The 12,324-nt window shown below is 38.9% G+C and overlaps 1 protein-coding gene across 2 annotated transcripts in view; it reads right to left on the bottom strand.

Moving 5' to 3' along the window:
• The window catches only part of SHQ1 (SHQ1, H/ACA ribonucleoprotein assembly factor), a 49,320-nt gene that overhangs the window by 17,762 nt on the left and 19,234 nt on the right, over positions 1-12,324 (bottom strand). For both annotated transcript variants that reach the window (XM_074152402.1, XM_074152403.1), the window contains exon 10: positions 7,012-7,132. In XM_074152402.1, coding sequence (XP_074008503.1) covers positions 7,012-7,132 — 121 coding nt within the window. The remainder of the gene's footprint in view (positions 1-7,011; positions 7,133-12,324) is intronic.

Below are 12,324 nucleotides of genomic sequence, written 5' to 3'. Positions count from 1 at the left end.
AAGCAGTGAAAAATATAATCCTCTAACTACAAGATCGATCAAAATAAGGGATTTTGCGATGGTGGCAATGGGCCTGTTACACTATCTGATAAATAACACAACTGGATACATCAGAACATAGACTAAAAGCATAGGCTAATGAAAAGGCTGCTTTCAAAGCAACAACGTGAAAGCAATTTGGCTTTTCTCTGCGCCACCTACTTTGAATACTGGAGTTTTTATCGAACCTGAAATTACCTCAGCCTTCACTAAACTACAGTTAACATGGGCAGCAATGAAGGTAAAGTAAAATCTAAACTACAGCTGAAGCAGAGTACAGTTGACCATGAAACTGTAATGCACATAAAATACAATACTGTGAGGTGTATTCTTCCTAAGGTTTTAACTGCATGAAGTGCTTTAAACATGCTGAACAAATCAGTTTAATCCCACAGAGCCAAGAAGCAGGATTTTCATCCAGAATATATTGCTGTTTATGCCTTTGTTCTTCTGAATCACGGCTGCTGAATCCAAGAGGTTAACAGCTGAAAATTAGCATATTTCTCTAACACTTGAGAATGCTTTAAAGCACTGACTGATTTTTCTTATCTGTTAATACATTCTCTCCTCCCCTCATTGCACATCGAAAATTTAATTTAATAAACTAACATGTTAGTAGTACACCATTTGAGAACCTTTTAGGACAGTTTTGTTCCTGAATCCTCCTGTTAATATTTTCATAGTAGAGGTGCACAGTCAACAAGAGTCACTCTCTTCACCCCTCATTTAGCAGAGCAGTCCTGAGTTTCAGTGTTACATTTGGGCCATTCCTAGGAACACAGCAATACCACACACAGTGAAAAGGACTTCACGAGTATCAACCCTACAAGCAGCAAAAAAACAAAGACCAAAAAATCGTTAAAAGCCTGTTTTTCCTCTATTCAAGCATTTTGAGCTTTATAAAACCCTAAACTGCCAAAGAAAAAAATGCCAAGAAGAAACAGCTGCAAAAATGGTACAATCAAAATAGTTTCTACATACTTTGAAACATTTTTCAAAGTTTTCCAGATCCTAGCAAATAATAACAGGCTCAAATTTCCTACGTTTGCAGATAGATGATCAGTTTCACAAATAACTTTAACATACCATTGGAATATATGTTAAAATTCTGTTTACATTCATCTAAAGATCATAATATTTGACTACAGAAGCTTAAAGATGTTATATGGTATGAAGTATTTTCCCAAATCTAAAAAAAGCTTAAGGTAATTCTTCCAGGAAGGCTGTAATCCACGACCTGTTCTCAAATGCTTTTTGCCCTACAAGCAAGCACAGCGTAGGATATGGGTGAGCTGGAACGTGTAACAAGATACAAGGAAAATAAATAAGATGCTCTATAGAGGAGAGTACTTAAATGTAAATTAATAACAGACCTATACAGCAATGCAAATACTTACATGAACTGAAGAAAGGTTTTTGAAGACTCTAATTTGAAGATACAGTGTGTTTCAAAGGGCACAACAGCCGTCAAACTATCACAGCACGACCCTGATTATCAAATGTGTGCTTCGAAAAAATGTTAGTAGGCTGTCTTATACATTCAAACTCAGCCTTATTTTGCAAATGTAAAGAGATAGTAACTTGTGAAATAAACTTTTTAAGTCAGTTAAAGCCAAGAAAGAGGTCAGAATGAACATAAAGAAATCTTCCCTCTCCCAAACTTTAACCAATGCAATGGACTGATACTACGCTGCTGCAGGTTGAGTTCCTTACTCCCTTGTGCACTTTGCAACCCCACGTGACACAGGCAGTAAAAAACCTAAATCTCACTAATCTGATTTTTTTTTCTGAAAGACTGGGGCCACCTAATGCCTTTGCAACACCAGGCCTTAACAATTCTGGCCCACATTACACTATGCTGATTAAAAGAGTAATTCAGAAAACCTGGGGAAAATAAAACAGGGGGGGGCTGAACAATCAGAGTCAGAGTCAATCTCATCACCTCAATGACACGCTGTGAATGTAATTAATCCTATATTTATTTAGAGAACTTCACACCCTACACATAAAGCAGCAACTCCCTGCTGGCTTCAGACTAGGTAATTATGTTGTAACAAGGACTAGTTTTCGATTATACCAAAGAGATGAAAAGGAAAACAGACCTGTGGAGCTATCTTATCTTTTAGGGTCCACCTCACCTGCAAATCAAGAGAAGCAAATATAACACACTGAGGAACACCTGACTTAGCTTTAACTTAGTTAGCTCCAATAAAGATAGCAGCTTCTCCAGAGACCATAAATGCCACCAGGAATCCTGGTTTTCACTTTAAAGCAAAGAGCCCATGCTTGAACTGGCATGTTACACCTACAAACACCAACGTTAGCGAGTTGACATTTGTCTTAGGTTGCGGAGCACACGTACTTATAAGCAACGGTATGACTACAGAGCAGGTATACGTTAAAGCAGCCTATACACCAGCGTAATAAATCAAGTCACAGACACAGTTCCACAGGACACACTGAGGCAATTTAACAGCTCATCTCTCTTAACATGCAGATCTCCTTAACTGCGCGAGTTGAAGCTACTACAATACGCAACACAAATAATGATTTTACAAATTTTTGCAACAGAACAGATAAGAGGTGAGATGGTAGGCTAAAAAGTAGAAAAACAGTGATAATGAAAAATAGAATACAAATTATGTGGATGGGACGAAACACCTTATTCTCCTGCACTCCTCATACCCATAAAACTTTGACAAGCATACAACTACACAACTGTGCCTGAGTGAGTGTCCTAACTCCCGGGAAACTGCCAGGAACACCAACAACTTCACCTCCGATCCAGGAACACAGAAAGTACACACTTACTGATACTGAAGTGGTACATGTTTAAAACTAAACGTATTTAGATGTTAGTTAAAATATTTCAAATTGTCATGGGCTAATTTGTTCTCTTATGCAGGGATGTGGAATGCACTTAATGGCCTGGCTGGGCAAGGACTCTCAGAAGCTGTTCAGCCTTCCACGTAGCCACTCGTGGCCAGCAGGCACCTCACTGCTGAGCCACCAGAAGGCACATATTTACAACAGTGGACAACAAAAAGCAATGTGAATAAAGACTGGCACAAAGGGGAACAGAAAACACTGGAGAAAGACATCAGGCCACACAAAGGAACCTCAGCACAGTGAGCGTCAGTGGGTGAACTACTCTGACTTCTATAAAGGACACAACTCCCATGGGGTCACAGCCACATAACACCCCTCCAGCAGAAGGGAAAAAGCTCTCCTGCAACAACCCCACACTGAGATTCCCCTGGTCTGAGCAGCCCATATCACAGCTATCAACCAGCCAGTGGTTTCCCCAAAGCCCCTTCTCTGCTCTCTCATCTCCTTCCGCTTGGAGTAAGGCATGAAAGATGGAGAAAAGGTCAGACTTAAATACAAATTCAGTTATAACTTCGCCTTGGAGAGGCTGCCATATGTATCATAGCGGTCTGTAAAAGCTCTGACCTAAAGAAAAAAAAAAAAAGCATGCAAACCAGACAAATTAAATTTAATTTTATTATGGAAATGAAAGCAATACCAGAAGTGACAGCAGGGTGGATGATAAGCTCACTTAGCAGGGGGATCAAATGAAGTGATGACATGTCATTATGACCTCAGGGGTTAAAGATGCAATTTTCCATCTGGCTGCATCTGGCTTTTCAACATAAATGTTGACACCACCTGCTGAGATTTACTACAAGCTGCCTCCATAGGCCTTTGTTTAGCCTTTGGTACCCAGATTAACATTTACTTTTCCTTCATTTCTGATGAGTTTTGCTGTGTACCATGCTCCCTTTCTTCAAAACTCAATGAACAGTTAGAAATTCCACTTTTTACATTCCACTTTGTACAATAGATCAAATTAATAATAGTGCCTTCACAAGCAGCTCAAAGAGAAACCTAGAAAGCAGGCAAAACCAGCTTTAAGACTGCAAACAGGAAGACAATATTTTAGCTACACTTGCTAATACCTTTCATCATCTAAGATTTCTAAGAATCTACTTCTTTCTTATTAACAGGTACCTGAATGAAATCATTTGTCTGAGAAAAAAAAAAAGAATCCTTAGAATTAAAGAACTAGTTTGTACTCACCATACCCAATGGACTATTAGCCACCTGCATGGGTTTTATTCAGCAGCTTAATCATTTCCAACTCCAGATACATTGTGCTTAAAATAAATCATCTTTTGCCAGCCCAGTGACACATTCACTTATTCATTTAATTTAGCCACAGCCAAACTATGATCTCAAACCAGATTTGTAACCAGCTATTGACAAACTGTTGGCTATAAGGTTTTTGTTTCCACATTGAATATTTAACAGCCAGTACCTACCAGTGGTGTTCCTCTCCTGGCGGCTTAATCTGGAATAGAACTGTGCACTTACTACCCCTTGATATATCCATTACAGTGCTGCGTGTGCCAAACTTTTTTTTTCTTTAAACCTAGAGCTCCCAGACTTTTCTCTGCCAGTACAGGTGAGCTAAAAAATTTTGCTTCCAGCTGATTCTTCACTAAAAAGAACCTACAGTCTGTTTAAACTGTTTAAACAAAGAGGCCCCAACCTCCACTAGGACTTGGGTTACATACCAGGGAAAGAGGAGAAAAGAAAAACCCTCCACAGATTTTTGAGAGCGCCCTGGGACTACAGCTATGAAAAGACAGGAGAAAATGGAGACAAAGAGAGTTAATGAAGCTTGCATGGAGCAAAGAATAGCTAAGAAACAAACCAGAGAATGTATCCAGGCTGATCAGACACACAAGTAACTTCATTGAGAGACCACAACAAAAATACCTGTAAATACCTTCCCCCTCCCAAAGCGTTTCCACCACAAAGGCAATTACCTTCTTCCCCTGGAATGGGAGATGTTCCGCCCCATGCTCCAGGTGCCTCACTCACCCTGGGGAGCTGGGAACCCTCCTCCTTAACAGACAAGTGGCTGCCCATTTCTACATCTGTTAAGCTATTTTCTGAATGACAAGTGAACTTTGCTGTTCCCTTCAACATAAGGGAAAAACCAAAGTGTTGCTGTTCGCTTCGCACACACTTAACTTCAGGCACATGCTTCACTGCTGGACTGAACAGGAATGACTTAAGCCTGTGCTTAAACGCTTTCCTGATTCAGACCCTAAAAATAGGACTGGCTTCTGCAGTTCCTCTCTCTCTTGTTCTCCTAATGACAGACAACTATTGTGCCATGTCATTATGACAATAAGATAGCTTAATTGCCCTCTTTCCAGAAGCTGTCAGTTCTGCTTAACTGGTACATCATGTATGCGTCTGGGAGTAAATGTGTTAATATATCAGTCACTTATATCTACCATACATTTTCCTCTGCTGTACTTAAAGACAGACTTGGTTTTTATGACTGACTTGCTAGACATTATATTCATTGATATGGGCAGCAGTGATATGACTCATTTATTTGTGAAAGATGCATGAAATAACTTTCTCCTTCTTCATTTACTGAACTTTCTCAACTCAACTTTAGCCTGAACAGGAATTTCCCCATACTTGTATTTAAGGTGTGGCCGAAAAAGGTCTCCTCAAAAATGACAGCGTAAAATGAACTGGCTGTTCCTGTAACTAATCAGGATTGATGAATCAACGTGTTTGGAAACACCTGTAGTTGCTTTAGAATATTTTGTGCATTGTTTTCCTCTAGTGAGACATTGGCATTGAAAACATACAGAGAAGAGTAAGAATCAACAATACCTACAACGTGTAACAAGCAGCTATGAACTGAGGCCTTTAATTCTCTAAGAAGTACTGGGAAGGTTACACCTAAATACACAGCCTGTGCAGGCTGGCTCAATTCTCCTTCGTATTCCCCTTTCTGATCGTGATTATTACTGAGTTCCCTCTACATCCCCTGTGCACTTAGTAAATTATTTTTTCTCCCATGGTCTCTCCTTAAGGTGTGAACTGGAAAGCAAAGACTGTTTTTAACCATTGTTTTATGAGTCTATATATTGCTATGTTAACAAACATGACAATGGCATTTTTTGTGTTTATGTTAGTAAAACCTTTCTTTTCAGAGAAATATTACTTGCAACTCATACACGTACTTTTGTGGGCCTTCAGAGAAGGCTGTGAAGACATAAATAGTAAGGGAGAAAAAAAAAAATCTGTATAAAAAAATAGACCAATCCAACAAGAACAATGTAAAGCTTAGTAAGATTGGAACATGCAGATTTCTTTGTTCATTTAATCCATTTCTCACCATTTTCCTACCAATATTTTTGGTTTTAAACCATTAAAGCACGCTGATCCTTCTAACCAGTCTGGCTGCAAAGTTCCCAAGACTCTGGAAGTAAGTAAAGCCAGGCTGACTCCACTGAAACACAGGTGAGACACGGGAGCGCTGAAGGGTCAGGACTTTGTCTGGAAGTGGCAGAGTCGCTGCTCCCTCTCGAGTGAAGTGGGAGCCACAACACTCTGCCAGGAGACTGAGCTGGCAAGCAACCACGGGGGCAAGAGGACACCACGCAGAGAGATCTGTGACACTTATTTGGGTGCTAATAATCCATTGGTACAAGTGCTACAGTCCATAAATCATGTTTCATACAGCTGTAAATGTGCATCTGCCCAGAGCTGGAAGCTGTCAATTCTACTGGAAGTTAAAAATTCAAATCCTGAACTAGGATTTGTTTACAACCTTTTTCCTAATGTTACCTAAGTGCTATTCTTTCCAAGATGGCTGTTTTTCCCCCCCAAACCATTACTATATTAATGAGAATCCACATTTTTAATTAAAATGCAATTCCTCCCTCCCTTCTCCACTGATGTCACTACATAAAAAGATGCACCAAATGTCTTCGCTTACATAGTAAGAATAGCTGGATAGCCATGGCTACTACATGAAAAAGACTAATCACATTTCCATTAATAGGAGACAGCATTTCTTTTGATTTTACTGATACTTGTTCATGGATCAAGTATGCTGAAAACATTTCCCCCATCAATAACTACTTAAGAACTTACTTGGTTTTTTGAATCCAGATGCAGTAGTCTGTAATGAAGAGATCATTAAGGATGTAGGCAGGGTCATTCTCCCTAAAAATCTTGTGAATATCCAGCAGGCACTTCAAAACTGCAGCTTTTCCTGGAAATAGATTTTTATTTTTGTAATTCACTAGAAATCATAATAGATAATCTTTACCATCTTCTCACCTTTGAGGCTTTAATAACCCCACTATCTACAACCGTATTGTAACTTTAAGTTGATTCACAGTCGCAGAACAGCAGTAATGACTATGCCCTTCAGTACCCACATCGGGGAGGATGTGGAGCCTCTGAATTCAGGAGGAACCTCTCTGCAAAAGTAAAGCCTCAAGGCAGTGTCATGCGTGTAATTCTCTACAGCTGAAGAAGCCCCTGCCCCCAGCTTTTCCACTTCTCCGAGCTGCGCCCAAACTTCAGCACAGTCTCACAGCGCTCCATATTAAAAATAAAAAGCAAGCTGAAAAGTAACTTGCAAGTAACAAAGAGTTATGCCCCATCATTTATCTGAATAAAGAGAAACCCTATTTCCCTGTATGCCTACACAACTATCTCTCTTGGAAAATGATAGGGTTAAGAACATGCAGCCCACAGCGGGGTAAAGCACGTAGGAGCCACAGCAACTGTGTCAGCCAACATAAGTGATGCCATAGCCTAACATCTAACCGTTATCTTAAATTAAGCAGAAGTTTTCCTACTTCAGTTAGTTACTGAATAATAATTTGGCAAATCGAGCCCCTAGAAAAACTCACTTCCATTTGACATACAATTGATAAATACAGTAAGAGATTAAAAACTTGAATGTTTTCTCATTCCACAACCAGAAATCTTTCTGTAGGCAGTTTGATTTTCTTCATATGCAACCACTGTTTATGAAGAATTGATTAATGTAACCTCCAATTAGCTGCAATCTCCTCCTTTAGTTTTCTGGTGCAAGTTGCTAAAGGGTTAAAGTGCTTCAACACTAAAAAAAAAAAATAAAAAAAAATTCACTGTTTAATGGGGGGAAAAAAAAACCACCCCACATTCAAATGAAAACAGCCACTACTGCAAATGGAATCTAATAACCCTCTCCCAAGAGGCTGGCTCCTCCTCGGCTATGAAACCTGAACATGGATGAAATTACATTTTACAGATTAAAAAAAAAAAAAAAAAAAAAAAAGATCAGAACTCCCCCTGCTGTTCAAGCACAAAATCACAACATTTGTTTGTTTAAGTAATTCCATGCTGAAAAAATATCAGCAGAGAGTGAAAGTTAAAAGATGTGGAAGATGGCAATGAAGGGAAAGAACACGGAGAGTGAAAAGCCACAGCAAACAGAACTGAGAAACCCCACTGCTTTGGAAAAGACCAATCGAAGAAGAGTCAGAAAAAGAAAACAAAATCCCAAATACAACTGCTGAACTTGTATACTGTATCACCATCAATGCTTGTCAAGCTCAACTATTTTGACTAAAAAGAAGTGTGCTCTTTTAAAAAGAAATGATATGTGGAATTAAAATTTCGTTAATTTTTTAATGTTCTGGCTGTCAAGCTGCCAGCCCGAACCATTCACAACATCCACTACTGTTACTCATCTGTCAAGTAACGATGTAAATTAGTGACTTAAACTAATTCTCAATAAAAAATAGTATTTCTTCACAAATTGAAGTTTTGGATTGTAGTAGCTTAATGGGTCCCTAATCAGAGAGGTTGCAAATCCAGCCAGACTTAATAAAACAGAGACCCCTACATAGAGGCAAACACACAGAGCACAGCAAACTACCAACCTTCTGCTTTCAGAATATGCGTCTTATACACGCACCTTATAAACAAGAAGTCCTTACACAGTGCTGTATTTAACTCCTTACCACAGGAATTAAAAACAAGAGCTGAAGAACAAACACTATTTAAGCCTTAATGTAGGATATTCCATAACACACAGACGATTTCTGGCCTATTTCTGAGAAATTCCACAGCACAGTGAACTGGTTCAGAGAACTGATGAAGCCAAAAGACAAACAGTCTCGGGGATTTTTTTGGCACCTATGTCAGTCCAACTCACTGAAAGGTGAGTCAAAGCAAACCTAAAATGTGCTAGTTTTAAAGTCTTACTATTTTTGTAGCCCTAGAATTGTCATTTATTAAAATTCACTGTATACTGGAGTTAAGCAAGCCATGAAAGAGAAGATGAAGACACGCCAAGGGTAACCTCAGGATAAGGTCAACTCAAACTGATTCCTCCTTTAAGTTAAATACCACTCCTCTTGCACCTGCACAAAAAGCAATAGTTTCGTGGTACTATTTAACTAAATTCATTATCTGTTACCTGACAGTCACTTTTACCTATGTTCATCACACATGTACTGCAATACATTGCCAAACTGGTAATCCATCATTTCCAGTAAACAAAGAGGGTAACAGTATTTAACACTCTAAGTACTATGCTTTGCACATTGCACAGTTTGCTAAGTATTTTGTAAAACAGAAATCTCTCCAAAGCATGGCTCAACTTCCACTGAAGGTTGAAGGAAAAAACACTTTGAAGAAACGTGCCTTGGCAGTGCAAGCATTATCTATAAATCCATTTCTTTTAAGAATACACAGGCACACACTTTTTTTCTTCCCCCAGCTTCTGATTACAGACAGTAATACATCATTTTGCATCTTTCATTAAATTTGCCATTTAAAAAACTTAGCACTTTTCACATTATACACACACCATAATAGTAAAAACTAATATGATACACAAACCCCATAACTTTCAGAAGTTAATATTAATCACCATTACTTTTATCACTACACTGCTAACCTGCTGATGCCCCTCCCAATAGATTTACATCCACATGAAGGAAGTAATATATTTGTGTCTGCTTTCCTGACATCACCTGGAGATTATCACAGCTCATACTCAAGATGAGTGTCCTCCTCTCTACTATGAACAACTCCAGTTGAAACGAGCACACAGTCTCCTTTCCTGAAGCCTGCATGTGCCTTTTCAGCATCCTGAGGATGCAGGGCCAGCCCTGCGGAGGAGCCGGTTGCCTTATCCTGCACTGTTTCCCAGGCAACCAGCACAGCACCCACACGCAGAGAACGCAGCCAGACCTGCCACGTTTAACTTCTTCCACTGCTCCTAAACCATTCCAACCGTCAACTAAATCAAGTTGAATTTCTTTTCAAGCTGACGGCAGTAATTTTTATGCAAATCACCGAGGTCAGAAAAAACAAGGCGAGCCTGTCTCCCGTGCCAGTAGAGAATGAGTTAACAAACCCCAGCTGCTCCTCCAGAGAAGATGGGGACTTTGCTGTTGGAACAAGACCATGGTGGGTGACACAAGGGGACCACGACGATGAGCACCACTGGGACCACCGTGTTTTGGAGGCAGAGGGGAAGGAGGCAACAGCAGCCATGTGTCCAGCGTAGGAGGATGAAGCAGGAAACCTGACACAGGTATTGTTACCTCCCCTACCAAACTACTAAGAATATTTTGTTCCATCACTGGATGTTCCCTCCAATACCATTTTCCATCATAACATTAAAAGAAAAGCAAAAAGCTTACCTCTCATCTACTATCCTCTTAAGAAAAACATCTAAAAGGCTGGAAGCGCTGTATGATTTCAGTTTTGTTATGAGTTGTATTTTTTCACACTTATGAATGGCAAAAAAAGCCAGGGGAGATATGAAGAGGGACAGCCTATATCTTCCCCTTAAAACTTCACTACCCAGCTGTTACCATGTAAATGTTACTTTGAATCATAGATAGTTTTTTGGCAGTGGTAGAGATTAATATTGCCATTTGTGGGGTTTTTTTAATCCTGCAACTCACAAGCACTGAAAGTAAACCACCGAAGTGCTGCTTCTCTGATTCTTCTGTCCAAAATAATAATAGTAATAATCTAACGCAAAGCTTTTTTTGAACGTAGTAACTCACAATAAACAGAAAAGTTGTGAGTAACTTTAACCCAAGATATAAACATGATTGTGTACAACGGCACAACTGAAGCTGGAATAACCATAGGTTTGAAAATGTGTACTGTTACACGAAAGCTGTCTGGTATAAACAGGGAACATAAAAAGAATGTCGCTGCTGAAAGAATAATTTGCAGTCATTAAGATGATGACAGCTCCACTCCTGAAAGTGAAACAAAACAAGCATGTAGTGTGTAGTCAGTTCTTCAGTTTTAAATAAAAATGTTAAAAAAAATCATTTATTTTTCAACAAAATAGTTCTCATGGTATTCACTGCTTGTTTTTTATGAACAGCTCTACTTGGCTGTTATTTAGAACTGCCTTATTTTCCTAATAACAAGCAGAGAACTAACAAAACATATGCAAGTCAGAGACTTTGGTTTCTGCTCCTAGGACAATAATTATATAGGAAGTACAAAAAGAAGAGTGATGCAAGAAGAGTTTTGATGCTGATACAAATTCAGGATTTCTGTTCTGGACTTACCCAAGAGTCATCTCAACCATTTTGCCCTAATCCTACAAAGAATAGTAACACGGAATATGAACCACGAAACTACCCCTTGCCCTCCAATGCGTGATTCTGTATGTTACTACTAAACTGGCACAAGCAATGGAACAATTTAGGAACAAAGATGGCCAGATGTCAAATACAGTTATTTGGAACAGGAAACAAGAAAGTAATTAATGGACTGGTTCAGTTAAAAAAAAAAACCAAAAACAAACAAACAACAAAAAAACCACCAACAAAAGATCTAATTCTAGAAAAAGAAAGTGGCAATTCAACATTAGGGTAAGCTTCCTTTCTGTCAAAATCCTAACATCACTGACGAGGGTTAAATTAAAACAATAGTTCTTCCAAACAGTAAATAGTGCAGGGAAACATCCCAGATTTGCAACTGCAAAAGCATGATGAGCAGAACTTAATCAAACAGAACAGCTGGAACAATTGAAGACAATGATGCTTTAAGAACTTCCCTTAGATAGAGAGAAATCATGAAAGTTATCAGAAATCCTTCTGATCTTTTTTAACAGGGTTTCAGTCGGGTAATTAAAGAACACAAGGGACAACAGAAAACAACGGGACTGTGGCTATACTTATAACAATAAGCGATCCTGCTTTGAAATAAAAATTTAGACACCTATGGAATAGGGTCTAAAAAAAATTATAGTATCTAACCTACCATAACAGAGGCTTCATTAAAATGTTCTTTTCCAACAGAAAAATCTCTTTACAGACAAATACAGTAGAGAGGAAAATATTTTAAAGATCTTTTCCCTAAAGCTTTACAAATCACGGTTGGACTATTCTGATTTACGAAGATACAAGATCAGATCAAAGATTT

Source organism: Numenius arquata, chromosome 8, assembly GCF_964106895.1.
Source record: "Numenius arquata chromosome 8, bNumArq3.hap1.1, whole genome shotgun sequence".
Lineage (NCBI taxonomy): Eukaryota > Metazoa > Chordata > Aves > Charadriiformes > Scolopacidae > Numenius > Numenius arquata.
The sequence above is the reverse complement of the archived record's forward strand: the minus strand, read 5'-3'. Positions and strand labels throughout refer to the sequence as shown.